The sequence below is a fragment of the Pundamilia nyererei genome, unplaced genomic scaffold (assembly GCF_000239375.1).
Source record: "Pundamilia nyererei isolate P.nyererei 1_Seehausen unplaced genomic scaffold, PunNye1.0 scaffold00060, whole genome shotgun sequence".
NCBI lineage: Eukaryota > Metazoa > Chordata > Actinopteri > Cichliformes > Cichlidae > Pundamilia > Pundamilia nyererei.
Window position 1 is genome coordinate 3,081,546 of NW_005187461.1, and position 17,744 is coordinate 3,099,289.

Consider the following 17,744-nt stretch of genomic DNA (forward strand, 5'->3'; position numbering starts at 1 on the left):
TACTCAAGTAAATGTAGCGGAGTAAATGTAGCTCGTTACTACCCACCTCTGATTATAGGCTAATAAAAAGCCTTCCCTTCATAGACCATGGATAAAAGCCAGACTATTCAACGGTCCAGCCGAAATGTGAGACAGGGGACAAAGACTATACATGCTGTGCAGTCCCGTAAAGAGGGTAATCTAGTCACCGTACTGCCATGTAATGTTATTATTATTATAAATCTTATAATAATGTTACTATTAGTATTATATTGTTATTATTTGTAACTATAAAATTATTTTGAAAATGTATGTAATATTTTACACAAAGTATTTTTTTTCTTATCGACATCATCATCGCGCATTTCCTACATTTTTTCAGTAAGTTACCTGTTTCCATGGCAACTTTGGTGTTGAGGCTTTTGGTTGCATAGCAAAGTCAGGTCCCCCGAAAAAGGTTGTTCAGTGTAGCCTTACTTACCTCTAAAACGTACGCTTATATTTCGCCGGGGGGCCGTAGTACAATCAAATATGAGCGAGGTAAGTGGCCGTCAGAGTGTGATAAACGTAGAAAGCGCTAGCACGGTCAGAAATGTTAGCAAGCTGCCAAAATAATGTATGCTAACGATAGTAGTGGCGTTTACACGCTCGAAAATGTAGTGAACAAGGTTTTTAAGTTGCTGTCTTCATGCAGGAATGCCAGGTTAAGATCCCCGTGAGAGATTCTACACTCAAACCTACACAGGTAATTTGGAGTTTCTTTGTTTACGTTAAATGTTATTTTAGTTTACTAAAGCAGAGCTCTGATACAGCTACGTTGGGCTGCGCCCTCATTCACAACGGGTCGCCAGAGCGGGCAGTTGTACGTGTTTGATTTGGTAGATATTTTTTAAACAAAAGCCAGGCCTAACCCTTTTTGAAAAATGACCCTGACGAAATAAAGGGGGAAAAGAGGGGGGGCGGGGTCTTGATATTCAAACTAAACTGTAAAGATCCAATCCAATCTAAAAATCAATTAAAACTGAACTATATGAAAAACCAAAAGAATGAACATTTCCTTTGGAATTTAAACGACGTGAGAAACCACTACTGAAATGTACAAAATAACTGTTTTTGTCTTTTGGTCATATTTTTCTGATACAGGTTGCACACACGGGCAAAACACATTTTTGTCATTGAAAGTATTGCAGTGATTTGTCCTGGACTACCAATGGTGGAAGATCCTGTATCAGATCAGATCCTGTTGTGTCTCTTTGGAGGAAAATGGGGGGGTATCAGATGATTTTGATCTGTTGCTTTGATTTGAAATTATACAGTCAGAAGATTATATACACTTATCATGGGCTTAAATATCAAACACCAAATGGTAATTTGGGGGGGTTAATGAATTCTTTGAACTTTTCTTTTTCCAGGCTGGAATGATTGTACAGCCTATATTATTAAAGAATTTAAAAATGAAAATTATTTAGGATTTTCTGTATTCCAGACACAGGGTCAGAAAGTATACAGACACACTTTAACATAAACAGTTGTACATAAGTTCAAATTATGCTGGTGTGTCACCACTTTCCCAAGGTGTGGAAAAACACCCAAACAGTCATACTCAGGACAGGAAATCTAAAGTTTTATGTTCAGACAAGTTAGCAAGTTAGCTATTTAGTCATAATGGCAAGTATATATTTGGAGTGAAACTTTCAAACTTAAGCCCTCTGTACCAGCTGTCAAGCATGGTGTTCGTAGCGTCATGCTTTGGGGCTGTTTTGCTGCCAGTGGTACTGGTACGTTATTCAAAGTGAGTGAAATAAGGAGGACTACCTCCAAATTCTTCAGCTAAAAACAACAGCTAGACATTTAAAACACAATGAGCCTTTCCAAAAGGACAATGATCCTAAACACACACATACACAAAAAACATTGTTCAAAGAAATTATTAAAAGCCTAAAAATCCCATGAGTTTCATTCCAGTGATGAGTGTATGTAAACTTCTGAACTCTATGTATGTAACAGCTAATGACCGACGGAAAGACCTGAAAACAGCATAACTGAAAACATCCACTAGAAGATGTTGAAATGTTTTTATTTTATATTGTCTTGATTACAAACCAGTATTGGTGCAGGTGCTAAGTTATATATGTTTATTGGTTAAAAATTGATCCAGCACTGATTACTTATATTTTCCTGACCAGGCAGAGAAAACATCAACCGTGGTCAGCTCTGCTGTTAGGAATTGTGGAACTGCCCACCAGCTGGACACAGCAGACACCAGTTGCTCCCGCACAGATGAAGATGATGAGGAACTGACAAAGATGAAGCAGTGTAAGCTGTTTTCATAAAGGGTGTTATTGTATAACATGTATGCAGCCTAAATGTTGCTGATACACGAGTGTCAATGTAATGAACTTTTGAAAAGCAAGCATGGTCATCTCATTTCAGTTTTACATCTTTATATATTTAACAAGCACTGTTTTATAAATGAGATAACTGCATCTGTCAGCGTAAACCCCATGAGGCAAGTGGGCATACATGTTGAAGATTGTAACAAACAGCATGATTGTTAAAATAGCATTAAAGGTGTGTTTCATGTTCCCACTCAGTATGTAGAGACCTAAGTCAGAAGCTGAGGACCACACAGCTACTCGTTACCATCAGTGGTGGACGACCTGTTATAAGTCTCAGGCCACCACCAGAACTGGTCAACTTCTCATGCGGCATCCGCTGGCCAATAGAGTGTGAGGTCATCAGCGACATTATCCATCACATAGGTAATGCTTCATTTCAATAAAACTTTGATGTCACTGGGGGTTTTTTTTAGTGGTAAGAATAAAAACCATACCAACAATATGTTGAACAGAAATTTGGCATTCCCTTGTTTAAAATGAGTGTATTTTCTAGAGTGGGACCCACCAGAGCCAGAGCCCTTCTATCAGTGCACAGGATATGAGAGGACACCCATGCCAGTCGGAGAGGAGAGGGGGAAGGTGGTATTCTGCATTGACCATGGTAACTCTTAACTGTCATCATTGGGATTTATGTTTGCACTTCCAGGTTATTTCATATGTACTTTAAGTTATATACTGTATACTGTCACTATTCTCTGAAAAAACAATGTAAATTCAGTGCATCTTAAAGCTTTAAGTAAATTTAGTGTTTCTCTTTTTTTGTTTTGTTCTTCTGACCCTTTAAAGCTGCTAAGCACCCATATTTCACCTACTCTCGTATTGGAGGAAGCAGAGAACCCATTAAGCAAGCCACTTTTTATGATGTCAGTCAGTCAGAGCTGACTCTCAAGTTTGAGTCACGGTTTGAGAGTGGGAACCTTCAGAAGGCCGTCCAAGTGTGAGTCTGCAGGTTTATTGTTCTTTTCAGTTGTATATTTTCACTTTTGGAGTAATGTTAGGTTCAGTTTGGATCTCTGCTCATATTTTCTTGCCTGTTCAGGGGTGCCTATGACTATGAGCTGACCCTGCGCACAGACATGTACACAACAAAGCACACGCAGTGGTTTTACTTCAGGGTCAGGAACACAAAAGCTGGCGTCACCTACCGCTTCACTATCATTAACTTGATGAAGAGGAGCAGTCTGTATTCACAGGGTATGAAACCACTCCTGTACTCTGAGAGGGATGCTGAAGAGAATGGTGTTGGATGGAAACGCGCAGGTTCAAATATCAAATACTACCAGAACTGCAGTCAGGTAGGTGGCATCTGGAGTTAAGTTTAACTATGATACCTTATTTCCCAGAACCAATCACTTTCTCCCTTTGAACATTAGCTGAGAATTAAATGTATGAACATAGTGTAGAGGTAATCTGTCAAAGATTAAAGCCTGAATTGAAAGTCTGACTGTAGACAGGATTGTTTCTAAAAGTATATTTTCTCTGCGTCACTTAGAATACAAAGGACAACAACAGTGATGGCATCACCCTTTACTCACTCTCCTGGACACTCCAGTTCCCTTATGATTCAGACACCTGCTACCTGGCCCACTGCTACCCCTACACATATTCACGCCTGCAGCGCTACCTTAGCCGAATTACTTCCAACCCTACAGTTAGGTCATACTGCAAAGTACGGGTCTTGTGCCAAAGTCTTGCTGGAAACGCTGTGTATGTGATAACAGTAACACCCCAGGACTCTAACAGAATGGACGACAAGACCAAGAAGGCTGTGGTGGTGACAGCCAGGGTGCACCCAGGAGAATCCAATGCATCCTGGATGATGGAGGGATTCCTGAACTTTCTTCTTGGTGACTCAGATGATGCTCAGCTTCTCAGGGACACTTTTGTTTTTAAGGTGCCTGTTGTCTCTATTCTGGCTTAATGTGGTAATCCGTACTGAAATACATTGCAAATTTGTGTGTTTGTTTTTTGTTTGTGAAAGAAGATAACAATCAATTTAATATAATAAACCTATTTTTTATAATACACTTGTTTTTTTAAACGTATTTTTACAGATCGCTGTGTTTTTCTAGTTTTAATTATGGCAATTAAGCTAATTTTTGTTTGCTCCTCTTTGGTGCTGCAGGTGGTCCCAATGTTGAACCCAGATGGTGTCGTGGTGGGTAACTACCGCTGCTCTCTTGCAGGCAGGGACCTCAACAGAAACTACAGGACACTGCTCAGAGATTCCTTTCCTTCTGTGTGGCACACCCGAAACATGGTGGAAAAGTGAGACTTGATAAAAAAAAATGCTAAAAAAACAACAACATTTTTGACATGTTTAGAGTTGCTTAATCAAGCTCAAGATATTTCTCCTTTGAAGTGCTTCAGGCTTTCCAATATGTTTCAAATATGATGATTACCAAACAGCCTGTGCATACACAAGTTTTTAATTGATTGTGAATGTTGACTGAATTTGTTTCTTAATCGAAATCTCTGCCACACTGCATTTTCCTCAGATTACTGGCCGAAAGAGATGTAGTTCTTTACTGTGATTTTCATGGTCACAGCAGAAAAAACAATGTCTTCATGTATGGCTGCAAAAACAAAGCTGACTCTACACTGAAACTTCACGCGAGAGTCTTTCCACTAATGATGAGCAAGAATGCTAGCAATAAGGTAAAGTGTATTTTGTCTGAGGGCTTTCAAACAGTGTTGCTGACTTTTAAGATTAAAGTTCGAAATTTTTTTCTGTGGTTGTATGGGCCTTACCTTACCCACCTGTTTGTCACTCACCAGTATTTAAACTTCAAGTTTACTACCTATCAAACTCTTGATATTTCATATACACTGTTCTTTTCTTAGTTCTCCTTTAACAGCTGTAAATTCCGGGTGCAGAAGAGCAAAGAGGGCACAGGACGAATCGTCATGTGGAGACTTGGCATCAAAAACAGCTACACCATGGAGGCCACCTTTGGAGGCTCCACTTTGGGTGAGTAAAAAACTTTCTGAAGATGTGCATGTTTTTTGTAAGCTTGCACATATCACGTAAGCGGATTTATAATTTGCTGAACTCTTAGGCGACAGGAGAGGAACACATTTTACTACTCAAGACTTGAAGTCCCTGGGTTTTCACCTGTGTGACACCCTCCTGGACTATTGTGACCCTGATCCAATAAAGGTGAGAGATTAAGCAAATATAAAAACAAATACTATAGTAAGCTCCAACTCAGTCTAGTTGTTATTGTATGACCGTTAATAATAATCCTGGATACTTGTGTTTTGATATAGTGACTGTATATGTATGCAATTATTTTAATTTTGTCTGTGCTTTTTATTTGAGATCACTTACTGTCTGACAGAATTGGCATTGCTGCAAAAGGAGTTCAGAGAAAGACTGGGCAAAGATTTGGGCAACAGCTCTGACATCGAAACCAGGTGATAAAAATATATATTTTTATCCATACTAACCACACTTGGGCAATGTGAGATTGGGAGAATATTTTCTGAATTAGCCTGAATGCAAACATTTTTCTTTTGCTCTCATAGCACAAGTGGCTCAGATAGTTCAGATTCAGAAGGACTCCCACTTCATTTGCTGAACCAGCCAGAAACATATACAGAGGTAAACTGACTACACTAATACACCGAAGCCTCCAGCACCTGTTTGACTGTAGTAATCAGTTTTAAGTCATATGTTCTGTTAGTTTACAACATGCTTCTGTTTACTGTCACAGCAAACTCCAGTGACGAAAAAAAAGAAACACTTCAGGAGTCATAAAGAGAGGAATAGACGACGACCAAACAGAGTAAAAAACAAAACACAGCAAAAGGTCCTGAAAAGCAACACGAAAAGTCTTTAATCAGTCAGATCTTAAATAAAAGAAGAAGTTGGTGATTCTTAAGTTCACCTTGACTTTTGTTTGATTTTAGCCATTATGAACTCAAAATATTTAATCTTTTTCTGGTCTTGCCTTTTAGAGACTGGCATTTCTGCAGATTCCTTGAACCATTTCATGGTTTTATGCACTTTAGAGGGAGAAATATGAAATTGCTTTTAAACAATTCTTTAATTTTTTTAATACCAAATCATGATTGCAGTCACCCATTGACATCACCTCTCTCATTTCACATCATTATTTTATTATTGCAATTATTGCGACGTTATTAGCCCACATTTACCCTTATCCCAGCTTGTTTTAAAAATGTGATGCAGGCCTGAAATGCAGGACTGGATGCATATTAACAAATGAAATGATCGAACAAAAGAGGAAATATTTTGAGGTTATCTAGTCTGGAACAAAAGTCAAAATCCATTTAAGATTTGAATTTTCATTATTTATATTGTAGATACAGTCAGAAATGGTCTCCTGACCTAAGTGTTTTATGTACTAGAAATGTCACATGGGCCAAATATAAAATCTGAAAATCTTCTGCAGCCAACTCAGATATTTAGTTATAGCTCTGATCATCACACATCCAAAAATTATTTCCTATTAATTACAGGCTATTGGACAATTTTAGGGTCCACTTTTGCAAGCCACTGTAACTATTTCATGAACATTTTAAGCCAAATTGCAAAACCTTCATTAAAGGTTCTTTGGGATACCAAAGGAAATTTCAATAGAAAATTCTGTTTGATTTTGGAACCACTCCAAAAGGATATTATCCAGTAAAATTGCATCTTATCCTGTTTAGTTTAAAATTCAAACGATTCCAACACTTTGGGAATCACTGCTGTAAACAATACTGATGATCTTTGCAGGAGTCTGACGTGCCCCCTGACAAAACAATCAAAGAGCGCGTCCAAAAGAGGCCTGCTGAACGCCACAGGAAGAAACCTCACGTATGAAACAGCATCCAAACGTGTTTGTGGTCTTCACAGTAACACCAGCTACACTACAATATTGAGGCTGGTAAACAGATGAAGACATTTACTGATCCTTACTGTTTCCTCCTCTGTTAAGGTAAACACTCTGATGAGAAAAGGTCCTACAATCACTCACCATGGTGAGGTCAGTCAGGTGAGGCTGTGGCAGGGCTGCAAGCATGTAAAGGTGATCATGTGAAGGTCATTTATTTGAAGCCTTATGCATCAACCATAAACCTGTCTTTTGTAAGCACTAATAATTCACAGAGAATCTGCAGATGTCTTGCAATACCTGGAGCAGACCATAATCTTTCATTTCAAATTTGTAATCAGGAAAACTCAGATCTACGTTACAGTCCAGAACCACGCCCACTTCACAGCAAATACACCGGTGCTTCACCCCACAAAGGTAAGGTTTATTTTGGAGATTCAGTCTACAGGTAAAGGTCAGAGTATTTCCAAACTAATGTGGAGCGCTTGCTTGACTTACTTTACAGGTGATTCGGACATGGAGACAGGACGGCCGGGACACTCCTCTCCCCCACTGAACCTCAGGGCTCTCATTCCACCGTCATCAAAAATCATAAAGTCCAGCCAGCATCAACATCACTGCCACCGCCAGCCTTTTACCCCCTACAAATTCTACAAAGGTTTGTCTGTCTGTACACTTCTTTCAGGTGGAACTAAATTATATTATTACTAATGTTAAAAAGTCAGTCAATTCAAGTTTGTATCAAATTGTCGCTCCTCTGTAGTGAAACTTGTCTTCCCCTTTCAGGGCTGCCACCTTTGCTTACATCAGCCCACGGGTAAACCTCACAATCTTATTATATCTTTATCATTAAACAGAACTAAAGATTGAGAAATGTTGTGTCTCTTTTGTGACAGATCTCCCAAATTCACCTATGTGAATATGTCTCCAGAAATTACTCCAAGAAGGCATCTACTGACAAGTTTCAACAACAACAAATTCAGTGGCCGGCACATTTTTAGAGACAGCTCTTCATGGCTCTCACATTACGTTGATGCAAAAGACACCTCACGCACAGAAATGACCGAGACCAAATGGTATAAAAGGGAAGAAGACAATTCCTCAGAAGGTTGGGTTGCACATTTGTTATATTAAGACTAGTCAGTTTGCAGTTAGTTATTATTGTGATAAATTTTCATGAAATAGCTCCATCACTGTTACTTACTTTACTTTGACTTTATTCAGTGGATTCATCACTGTTCAGACATGATGTTCAGGACCTGAAAGCTCATACTCGTGACACCTCCCTGAAGGAACCCGATTCATGCAGATTTTTTGTGCCTGTGCTTAGGGACCTAACAGGAATAAGGTGAACTTCTCCATTATCCTCTTAATTCTGTGATTTATTATTTCTGTTAAATATTATGATAATAATACAAGCATTGTTCATTTAAACCCTGGTCTCTCCTTTTTCAATTTCCTCAGAAAAAGCAACGACAAAAGACACAGGGGTATTTTACCTTCATCCCCCATGAGAGAGCAACTTCCACGTCCACAGAGTGACACAGTCAGCGTGCTTCAGGCTAAGGACATTAGGCTCTATCACTTTGGAGAAGAAAGCCATACAACTGTGACTCCACGAGAAGTAACGGTCAAAAGGACATCACAGTCAGCCTTGCACAAGCGAAAACCTCTAATCTGAGAAGTACACACTTAATTTATTCACTGGTCAGTGATGGAATTTTTTTTCTTTTTTACTTCAACAGTTGTTTACAAAAGAAACCCTAGAAAAAAATACTCAGTATGGATCAGAGGGAAGGGAAAACTCCAGGAATAGTTAAAAATGCCTCTTATTAAACATGAAATAAATAAATTGACTCTGAATTTAATCACTTTTTTTCCTTTTTGCTTAATGTTAATGGCCCTGATAAAGACCTGATTTATGGCTGAAAAATCTTCATCTTTGGCTCTTTCTAACAAACGACAAAGTATTCACATCATGTTCATGTTTTTTAATGCAAAATGTGAAAACATATTAATAAAATAAATGTTAATAAAATACAAAAAATATATGTTAAAAATCCCCTATTTTCAACAACGGATCTTGAGTAGCAGCTACCCCGTGCAGCATGTCTAAGACAAAATGTGACAGTTTCTTGTTGTCAGCCTGTGACCCTGGAGATGTGAGCAGAGGTTTTGCCCAGATGTGTCCAGATGTGGACGTCAGAGTGTGAGAAGTCAGTCAAACTGTCGCAGATGAAATTGGCTTTCTGTGTGTCTGACCATGTCGCGGAGCGCAACAAAACCAGAAATGGCCTGGGAGCATTCAGGGATAAAATCAGTGTTAATAAATGTAGCTATGAAATTCTGAAAATGTTGATAATGCAACTTACCATACCTGTGTGAGTATGAATAAGGCAAGGACGATGTGAACACCTCTCTCCAGGGGCTGAACAAGGATGGCTTCATTAAAGAGCTGAAACAGGATTAATGGAAACTGCAGCAGGACGCTCAAGAGCCAAAATCCAGCCAGCTCTGGGACCTTCAACAAATACAGTCATTTGACAAGTTTTCATCTCTGCCGTCCACTCACTGGGTTTCTTTACATATAATTATACAAATATCCTTATTTCATATGTGAATGTATAAATGCACCTTTTGCTGCAAGTTCCCGGCATAACCAAGGTAGAGTCGAATAGCCTCGATCAGCGTCATCAGGATAAGAATAGTAACAAGGATGATTTTGTAGTAGTCTGACAAAGCAGGATACTGGTGGAAATAACAAGCCAAACAACACAGTTTATAGTCTAACACTAAAACTTGTATCCACTTTGTAATGTTTTTTTTTTAAAATGCTACACTCTGAGATAAACTCAAGCAAATTTCCTGTTGCATATTCAGATTTACCTTTTTAAAATAATAAGTATCGAAAAAAGTCAGATATTACTGTTTTGGGATTTTATGTCCAGCTGAAAACACTCAAAAAATATTTATGTGTTGACTTTAAAGCAACTGAAATATAAAAATTTTGCAAAGTGCCAAATGTGTCTCAAATGTTAAATCTTGTTCATTCTTCCACATCCTTGCTTTTAAACGTATGATGTGATTTTTTTTCCTGCTCCTCTTCATAACCACTTGTGTATTTTGGAATGTTTTTATTGGTAAGATTACAGTTGAAAGAAAAAAAACCCGTGAAAACGTGGCACACGGTACTACTAAAAGGTCAAATACATTTAACATATTTTTAACTGAATGTAATTTTTGCTAAATAACTACACTGAGTATAAAAGGAAGCCAAGGTTTGTAATTTTTGATACACAATAGTCTTCTTGCTATCATGTATTCTCCTTTTTGTCTCAATAACCTTTAAAATTGGTATTTACTGTTATTTCAGTTGCTGTTTTGTCCAGTAACTATTTATGTTTCAGTGGTGAGCTACATATTTCATGTGGTGCTCACAAATAATTAACAAAAAACACTAAAACAAAATCTGAGCACCCAGTTGAAAGTTTTCCAGGATTTACTGCAGCTTCATTCCCTTTAATTTGTGCCCACGTTCATTGTATCCCACAAACATTTGTGTAACTTAGGGGCTTTAATTTAGTACCTCGGGCACAGGGTAGGTTGCAGAAAACATTCGACATGTTAACCTGGGAGACCTTCAGGCACCTGTGGAGTTTCCAGCATGACAGGATGGAGCACCATGTCACAAGGGAAAAAGTAATAACTAAGTGGCCTGGTGATCATCAAATTCACACTTTGGATCCATGGCCAGGAAACTATGCAGCAGATGGTAGAGTAGTTAGCATTGTTGGTTCACAGGAAGAAGGTCCTGTGTGAACTTTGCATGATCCCCCTGTGTTTGTGTGGGTTCTCTCTGGGTACTACCAACAGTCAAAACACATGCAGCTAGTGGGGTTAGGTTATTTATTGAATCTAAATCGACTGTAGCTGTGAATGGTTGTCTGTCTTTCTTTGTTAGTCCAGTGACACACTGGCGACCTTTACAGGGTGGACCCCTGATGCTGAAATCCAGCATACCACAGAAAGGTGCATAACAGTCTAAATAAGAGTGGAAAGGGTCAAGATTGTAAACCAGAATTATGTTGGCATAATACCTTAAGCTGCAGCATTACAGTTTCACTGATCCACCACCAGGGGAAGAACCACATGTTAAAGTACAGAGACATCTGGAGCTGGAGGCTTGAAAGAACTCGATTGTCTGAAAACAAATACAAACAGCAGAACATACACGAACCGAATAAGCAACCTAAGTGCAAATAAACTACTGGAAAGCTTAGTTTGAGTAAACAACAGCCATTAGTGCAGCTACATCAATGCTAACACCAATGCTAATTCATCAGTAACATTGGCTGCATTCACCGTGTGCCAAAAACGCGTCGCGGTCTTTAGAGGAAGACTCCGTCCGACTCTGGTCAAACAAAACGTTGCGAGAAAAGTCCTCTAAATGTTTTCTAAGTGTCTCCGGGAGCTCCATGGTCCGCTAAATAAAAACATTACAAGAGGAAAACCACTCCGCCTCTTCCTCACTGAGAAACTGAACGCCGTTGTCGTTTCCATGGCTACCAGGGAAATCTCGCGTTCTGTGTTTAAATCTCGCATGGAATATGTTCTTTGTATTTAACCAGACACCTTTCCTCTTAGTGCTTTTATTAAATAGCGCATCTACCTACAATATATTAATATATCACAGTGGTAAGTAAGTAAGTAAATAAATTATTTATAAATAAATATTAATAATGAACTTTATATTTGAGAAAAAAATGTCTAACATTTTTAAAAAAATTAAAAAAAATAATCGAAAAGTAGCTCTGCAGATTTATAGGTGGAGCTACATTAGCTTTAGATTTTTGGACGTGTTTGGACAGACTATTAAATCACTTGCACTTTTGTTTCCATTGAAAGTGAAAGTTACAGATGTGGAACGAAGATGGCCGAGAGCTGTGAAGTACTACATTCCTTCTCCTGCTCCATATGCCTGGATGTTTTGAAGAATCCCGTGACTCTTCACTGTGGCCACAACTACTGTATGGACTGTATAAATGGCTGCTTCGACCAGGAGGATCAGAGTGGTATTTACAGCTGCCCACAGTGCAGACACACTTTCAACCCAAGACCCGTCCTCAAGAAAAACACAGTGCTGGTTGATTTGATGGTAAAAATGTCTGTGAGAGCACAATCCAACATGCGAGTAAAGGATGAAGCTGGACCAGGGGATGTGGAGTGTGATTTCTGCACTGTGAGGAAGCTGAAAGCTGTTAAGTCTTGCCTGGTATGTCTGGCATCTTACTGTGCCACTCACTTGCAACCTCACTATAAGTCTGCTGCGTTTAAGAGGCACAAGTTGGTCGAAGTGTCAGCTTCCATACAAGAGAAGATCTGCTCCAAGCACGACAAGCTACTCGAAGTCTACTGTCGCAGTGATGGGCAGTGCGTTTGTCTCCTTTGTGTGATGGACGAACATAAAGGCCACAACACTGTCTCGGCTGCAGCAGAGAGAAAAGATAAGCAGGTAATAATATAGTTGTAGACTTCCAACCATCATCCATGCTGCTGTGAATTTCAATTTAAAGTTACTGCTAGAGCTTCTGTTATAGCAGTCATAGGGTTTTAAGGGACTTTTTATATTCAGCTGTATTTCTGTAATTTAAACTTTGATGATTTTGTAATGATGACTTTTAGAAACAACTTGGAAAGAAGAAACAAATAATCCAGCAAGGCATTCAAGAAAAAGAGAAACAGCTCCGGCAACTAAGACAGAAAACGAAAGGACTGAAGGTGAAGTTTTGAATCTGTGTTATGTAAAGTTTTCCTTAAAAATCTGTTTCTGCAAAGTAACCAGCATTGTTCCTTTATGTCCTCTTGTCCTATTCTCGTGAAGGTTTTTTGTTACCTCAAAGGAAAAAAAGTGTAATCAAGAATAAATTTGCCACTTCCAAAACGTCATGTAAATTCTTAACAAGATAAAATTATGAAGTTGTCTAGAAATTAAATGGAAATTAATTAAATTAAGCCCTTAAACCAACAACTTTGAGATATTAAATGGAATTTTTTACTGCTCAGGCTTCAAGTGATGCAGCAGTTGCTCAAAATGAGAAAGCCTATGCTGAGATTGTTCTGAAGGCAGACAAAAGGCGCTATGCCGTGAACGATCTGATCAGAGATCAGGAGAAGGCCGCGTTGAGTCGCGCTGGGGAGCTTGTGGATCGGCTGGAGAAGGAAATCAGTGAGCTGAGGAAGCGAGAGGACCAACTGAAGCAGCTGTCGCTCACTGAAGATCACATTAATTTCCTGCAGGTGCGCAAACAGTCAAATACGTGGATCATATTGTGTGCAGGGCAGCAGTTAATGATGTGTTTATTGTTTTGCATGTTTACAGCACTGCCAGACCATTTTTGACTGTACAGAACCTGATCTGTCTTCTGATGTGAACATCCAACTGCACACACCTTTCGACTTTGTCACAAAAGCTATTTCTGACTTGAGAGACAAAATGGAAAACGTGGCCAAGAGCATTGCACAAATATCTGAGACAAGTAAGATGAGAAGTTAGCTAAAATAATGCTCAGTAAAATCATGCTAATCATTTTTAATTAAATAGAACAGGAAGTGCTACTTTCAATAATATCATGTTTTGTACTTTTAGTTGAAGTTGATCCTGATCCCAAGACAAGAGAGGAGTTTTCTATGTGTGAGTCATTTGTTTAGTGTACATATTTTTATTCAGTTTCTGTGCTTTCCGTTACTTTGATTTCACTGAGTTAATATTTCCTGACATTGTACTTTTCAGATTCCTGCTGCATAACATTGGATCCCAACACAGCATTTGAAAACCTGTTGCTCTCTGATGGAAACACCAAAGTAACCTGGGCTAAAAACCCCCAGAGGTACCCTTACCACCCAGATAGATTTACCAAATATGATCAAGTGCTGTGCACTGAGGGTTTATCTGGTGTTTGCTACTGGGAGGTTGAATGGAAAGGGCCACGGGTTGAGATAGCCCTGTGCTATAACGGAACAGAGCTGGAAGAAAGTGGCTTCGGCTACACCGACCAGTCCTGGTGCATTTCTCTTTCTAGTTCCTGTTGCGCTTTTTGGCACAATGAAGTCAAAACTAGAAAACCCGTCCCCTGTTCCTCTACAGTGGGAGTGTATTTGAACCACAAGGGAGGGAGCCTGTCCTTCTACAGCGTGTCTGATTCTGGTCAAATGGTGCTCGTTCACAGAGTTCAGACCACATTCTCCCAGCCTCTGTACCCTGGGTTCATGGTCTCCAGAGGAGCCTCAGTTAGGATAATCACACCAGAGTAAAGCGACATCAGAAGCACCAGAATTACATCAGGTGTATCAGTACATGTTTATCACTATTCCCAAAGTACTCTTCAGTATAATAATACAGTCTGTTGACTCTTGCTCATTATAGCTAAAGCGTCCTTGTTTAAAATATTTTTTGTTTGTGAGGCTAAAGACATTAGGCTAACATTTACTGAACTGAATTTATTTGGCAAGTGTGTTTGTGCACAGAGGTCTGTTGTGTGTATACAGTGTTCAAGAAGGTGCAGTTACATAAACATGCACTAATATATTCATAGAGAAAATCCTCTACAGAAATGTCAATGCTGAGAATTCTTAAACCATTATGTGACTGTTTAATTATGTCAATAAAAGTGGAATTATTCTTCTCAAAAGACTCATTTCTGAGTGTAATCTTGCAAATACAGATCCATAGAACTGCATTTTAAGACGCTGTTATTATTATTTTTATGGTGCACGGTGGTTAGCACTGTTGCCTTATAGCAAGAAGATCCCAAGTTTGACTCCACCATCTGGCCAGGACCTTTTTGTGTGGAGTTGTCATGTTCTCTGGGTACTCTTGCTTTCTCCCACAGTCCAAAGACAGGCAATTAGAGGGGTTTAGGTTAATCGGTAATTCTAAATTACCCATAAGGGTGACTGCGAATGGTTGCCTATCTGGCGACCCGTCCACCTCTCACCATATGATAGCTGGGATAGGTTCCAGCCTATCCCAGCTATCATAGAGGATTTTATTTGTATATTATTTAACCTCTTAGGACCTGCCGTCCACATATGTGGACATCACATTTCAAATTCAAATTTTATTTGTCACAGTATGACATGGGGGTGAAATGCTTGCTGTACAATGCCCGACCATTAAATGACAGAAGAAAAGTTTTACAATATTTACAATTTACAGTTTACTACAGAATTTACAAATTAATTAACATTTGGGTTATTTAGACCAAAATACTCAATTTTGCTTTACAAGGGCCTGATATCCACTTACGAGGACATTATACTGCTACTGTTCTATCAAAATTTTAAATGAATATGCTCATATGTGGCTCTTATTTTTCTTAAAAACAAAAATAAAGTTAAAAAACAAAAAATAAAGTTTAAAAAAAAAATCTGGTAATTCTTTGTTTTTACATTCATTGGGCCGAATATGTCCAAATATCAAAGAGAAACTAAAAATGCATGCCGTGGAAAAGTTCAGGTCTTAGGAGGTTAATGTTACAAACTCAAAAGTGAAACCAAATTCTGCCAACATAAGAACCAAAATAACAAAAAGGAAATAAACTTATTTAATTGCTTTAAAAAAGGTTTTGCAGCTCACTAAATCATGTATATCTACTAGTGCTCTGTGGTTTGGCCAGAATGTGAAGAATAAACTCTAACTTAGCAAATTACTTCTTTCAAAATAGCCAAAAGGAAAGCAGGGGTTGTTTTACTGACCTGTATCAAAATGGCATTTTTTTCTGAAAGAGAAATAGCTTTGAATCTAGGTAACAGGTCATGACTGCATTTGATGAAAGGCTGATACTTTCACACAAATACTTTCACTTACTTCCAGTTAATGCAGTTATTCTTTAAATCAGAATAGCGGGCATTTATTGTGCTGTCAATGAGGTCTTGAGTGCCCTCCCACTAGGAACAAGCTGCCTTTAAGCCACTCCTTCCTCAGAGAAATAGAAAGTAACTTCTCTTGTGGAGGAAGAAAATGGCTCACGCTGTGGACCTATTTGACTGCTCCGTATGTTTGGGATTATTGGAGGATCCAGTGACTACTACTTGTGGACACAGCTACTGTATGAAATGTATCAATACTTTCTGGGATACAAAACATGACAGTAAAGAAACTTACAGCTGCCCTCAGTGCAGGCAGACTTTTAACAGAAGGCCTGTTTTGAAGAGGAACACCATTCTGGCTAACTTGTTAGAGGAACATAAGAAAACAACCAGACAAGGAGCTGCTCCTACCGTAGCTTCTGATGATAACATCTATGCTGCACCTGGGGATGTGCAGTGTGACTTTTGCACAGGGAGGAAACGCAAAGCTCACATGTTTTGTCAGGTGTGTTTAGCCTCTTACTGTGAGGCTCACCTGGAACCTCATTTTCAGGTGCCACCGCTACAAAAGCACAAACTAGTAAAAGCTTCTACGAGGATCAAAGAAAGCATCTGCAGTCGTCATGACAAACTTCAGGAGCTTTACTGCCGCACCGATCGGCAATTCCTGTGCCTCATGTGTGCGGTGGATGAACACAAAGGCCATAACACTATATCCGTCACAGAAGAAAAGCAAGAGATGCAGGTTAGTCAGTTTAGTCCCATGTTGTAAACATTTGTTGCACGGCATTTATGAGGTCCTGAAAAGTTTCTGCATTTGTTTAACAGAGACACCTGGAAAAGACCAAATGGGTAATCACAGACAGAGTGCTGGCTTCAGAGGCCAAAATGGAAAAGCTGATGGAAGCTGCAGGCTCTATAAGAGTGAGTGTTATCCACAAACATAAATATGCATTTGTTTGGTTCAGCAAAGGATTTTTTGTGTTTTTAAATTTTTTATATCTGAGTGGAAAAAGTATGTAAACCTTAAAAATTAGCAGTGCAGCTAAGGGGGGGGAAATCATTTGTTTTCAGCCAGTGCGATGACAGCTGTGAGTCGGTGCTCTGTTGACATTATTTCAAAAGGTTAGTGGAACTGTTAGAATAATACAAGATTCATGTTTGGGACTCAGTGGGAGGGGTGAACAAACCTGGCTTAGAATCAATCATTCATTTAATGTAAAAAAACAAAACAACAAACAGTATTTACAATTAATAGGAGTATTAACTACTACGTGTCCTAAGCCAAGATGCTGAGCACCAAATTGGTGTGAGAGTTTACAAGTCAGCAATTCAGTCAGTGATTGAGTGTGACTTGTTTAGTTGGCTTGGATCACTATTGTAACAGTCATAGCAGGCAAATAGTACATTTTTCCTACAGGACGCTGCCTGGGAGGTGTGTGATGACTTTGAGCGGGTCTGTGAGGAACGTATCCTGCTGTACACCCACTTCCTGAGGAAGAAGTGCTCTGAGATGAGAGAGAAAGTTGGAGAGGCTGAGAAAGCTGGAGTGGACTGGACCGAACACCACCTCGGGCAGCTGAAGCGTGAAGTGTCTGAGTTAAGGAGGAGAGAGAGTAAAATCTGTCAGCTTTCACAAACAGAGGATCCCATTCAG

At 39.1% G+C, this 17,744-nt stretch overlaps 4 protein-coding genes across 4 annotated transcripts; 3 read left to right on the top strand and 1 right to left on the bottom strand.

Moving 5' to 3' along the window:
* Positions 1-34: 34 nt before the first annotated feature.
* Positions 35-9,088, top strand: agbl2 (AGBL carboxypeptidase 2). Its single transcript, XM_013911291.1, has 23 exons — positions 35-175; positions 674-724; positions 2,166-2,295; positions 2,574-2,741; positions 2,872-2,979; positions 3,165-3,315; positions 3,418-3,673; positions 3,871-4,272; positions 4,504-4,646; positions 4,877-5,036; positions 5,223-5,349; positions 5,438-5,538; positions 5,701-5,795; positions 5,907-5,982; positions 6,095-6,190; positions 7,123-7,203; positions 7,325-7,414; positions 7,561-7,636; positions 7,725-7,877; positions 8,006-8,036; positions 8,116-8,327; positions 8,444-8,567; positions 8,684-9,088. Exons 1-23 carry the CDS (start codon positions 152-154, stop codon positions 8,898-8,900), a joined length of 3,072 nt encoding a protein of 1,023 aa, XP_013766745.1. The 5' UTR covers positions 35-151; the 3' UTR covers positions 8,901-9,088.
* Positions 9,089-9,142: 54 nt separating this feature from the next.
* tmem17 (transmembrane protein 17) lies at positions 9,143-11,791 on the bottom strand. Its single transcript, XM_005734860.2, has 5 exons — positions 11,582-11,791; positions 11,317-11,420; positions 9,854-9,967; positions 9,597-9,740; positions 9,143-9,514 (listed from the first exon to the last, which is right to left on the bottom strand). Exons 1-5 carry the CDS (start codon positions 11,694-11,696, stop codon positions 9,437-9,439), a joined length of 555 nt encoding a protein of 184 aa, XP_005734917.1. The 5' UTR covers positions 11,697-11,791; the 3' UTR covers positions 9,143-9,436.
* A 248-nt stretch (positions 11,792-12,039) lies between these two features.
* Positions 12,040-14,835, top strand: LOC102215550 (E3 ubiquitin/ISG15 ligase TRIM25-like). The gene is made up of 6 exons (XM_005734862.1): positions 12,040-12,731; positions 12,902-12,997; positions 13,283-13,516; positions 13,599-13,755; positions 13,866-13,910; positions 14,010-14,835. Exons 1-6 carry the CDS (start codon positions 12,150-12,152, stop codon positions 14,528-14,530), a joined length of 1,635 nt encoding a protein of 544 aa, XP_005734919.1. The 5' UTR covers positions 12,040-12,149; the 3' UTR covers positions 14,531-14,835.
* A 1,389-nt stretch (positions 14,836-16,224) lies between these two features.
* LOC102200205 (tripartite motif-containing protein 47-like) lies at positions 16,225-17,744 on the top strand (the record flags this gene model as incomplete). The annotated part of the gene is made up of 3 exons (XM_005734897.1): positions 16,225-16,832; positions 16,916-17,011; positions 17,508-17,744. Coding segments are annotated over exons 1-3 (927 nt in total), but the record flags the coding sequence as incomplete, so codon positions are not given.

Bases quoted from the DNA above. Each gene is read 5' to 3' on its own strand.
- agbl2 (XM_013911291.1), top strand. From the start codon at position 152: ATGCTGTGCAGTCCCGTAAAGAGG. The intron at 5,037-5,222 runs GTAAAGTGTATT...TTCTTTTCTTAG, and splicing joins GCAAGAATGCTAGCAATAAG to TTCTCCTTTAACAGCTGTAA. The intron at 5,983-6,094 runs GTAAACTGACTA...TTACTGTCACAG, and splicing joins AGCCAGAAACATATACAGAG to CAAACTCCAGTGACGAAAAA.
- tmem17 (XM_005734860.2), bottom strand. From the start codon at position 11,696: ATGGAGCTCCCGGAGACACTTAGAAAACATTTAGAGGACTTTTCTCGC. The intron at 11,421-11,581 runs GTGAATGCAGCC...ATTTGTTTTCAG, and splicing joins CGACGCGTTTTTGGCACACG to ACAATCGAGTTCTTTCAAGC. The intron at 9,741-9,853 runs GTGCATTTATAC...TATTTGTTGAAG, and splicing joins CCGGGAACTTGCAGCAAAAG to GTCCCAGAGCTGGCTGGATT.
- LOC102215550 (XM_005734862.1), top strand. From the start codon at position 12,150: ATGGCCGAGAGCTGTGAAGTACTACATTCCTTCTCCTGCTCCATATGC. The intron at 12,998-13,282 runs GTGAAGTTTTGA...TTTACTGCTCAG, and splicing joins AGAAAACGAAAGGACTGAAG to GCTTCAAGTGATGCAGCAGT. The intron at 13,517-13,598 runs GTGCGCAAACAG...GCATGTTTACAG, and splicing joins ATCACATTAATTTCCTGCAG to CACTGCCAGACCATTTTTGA.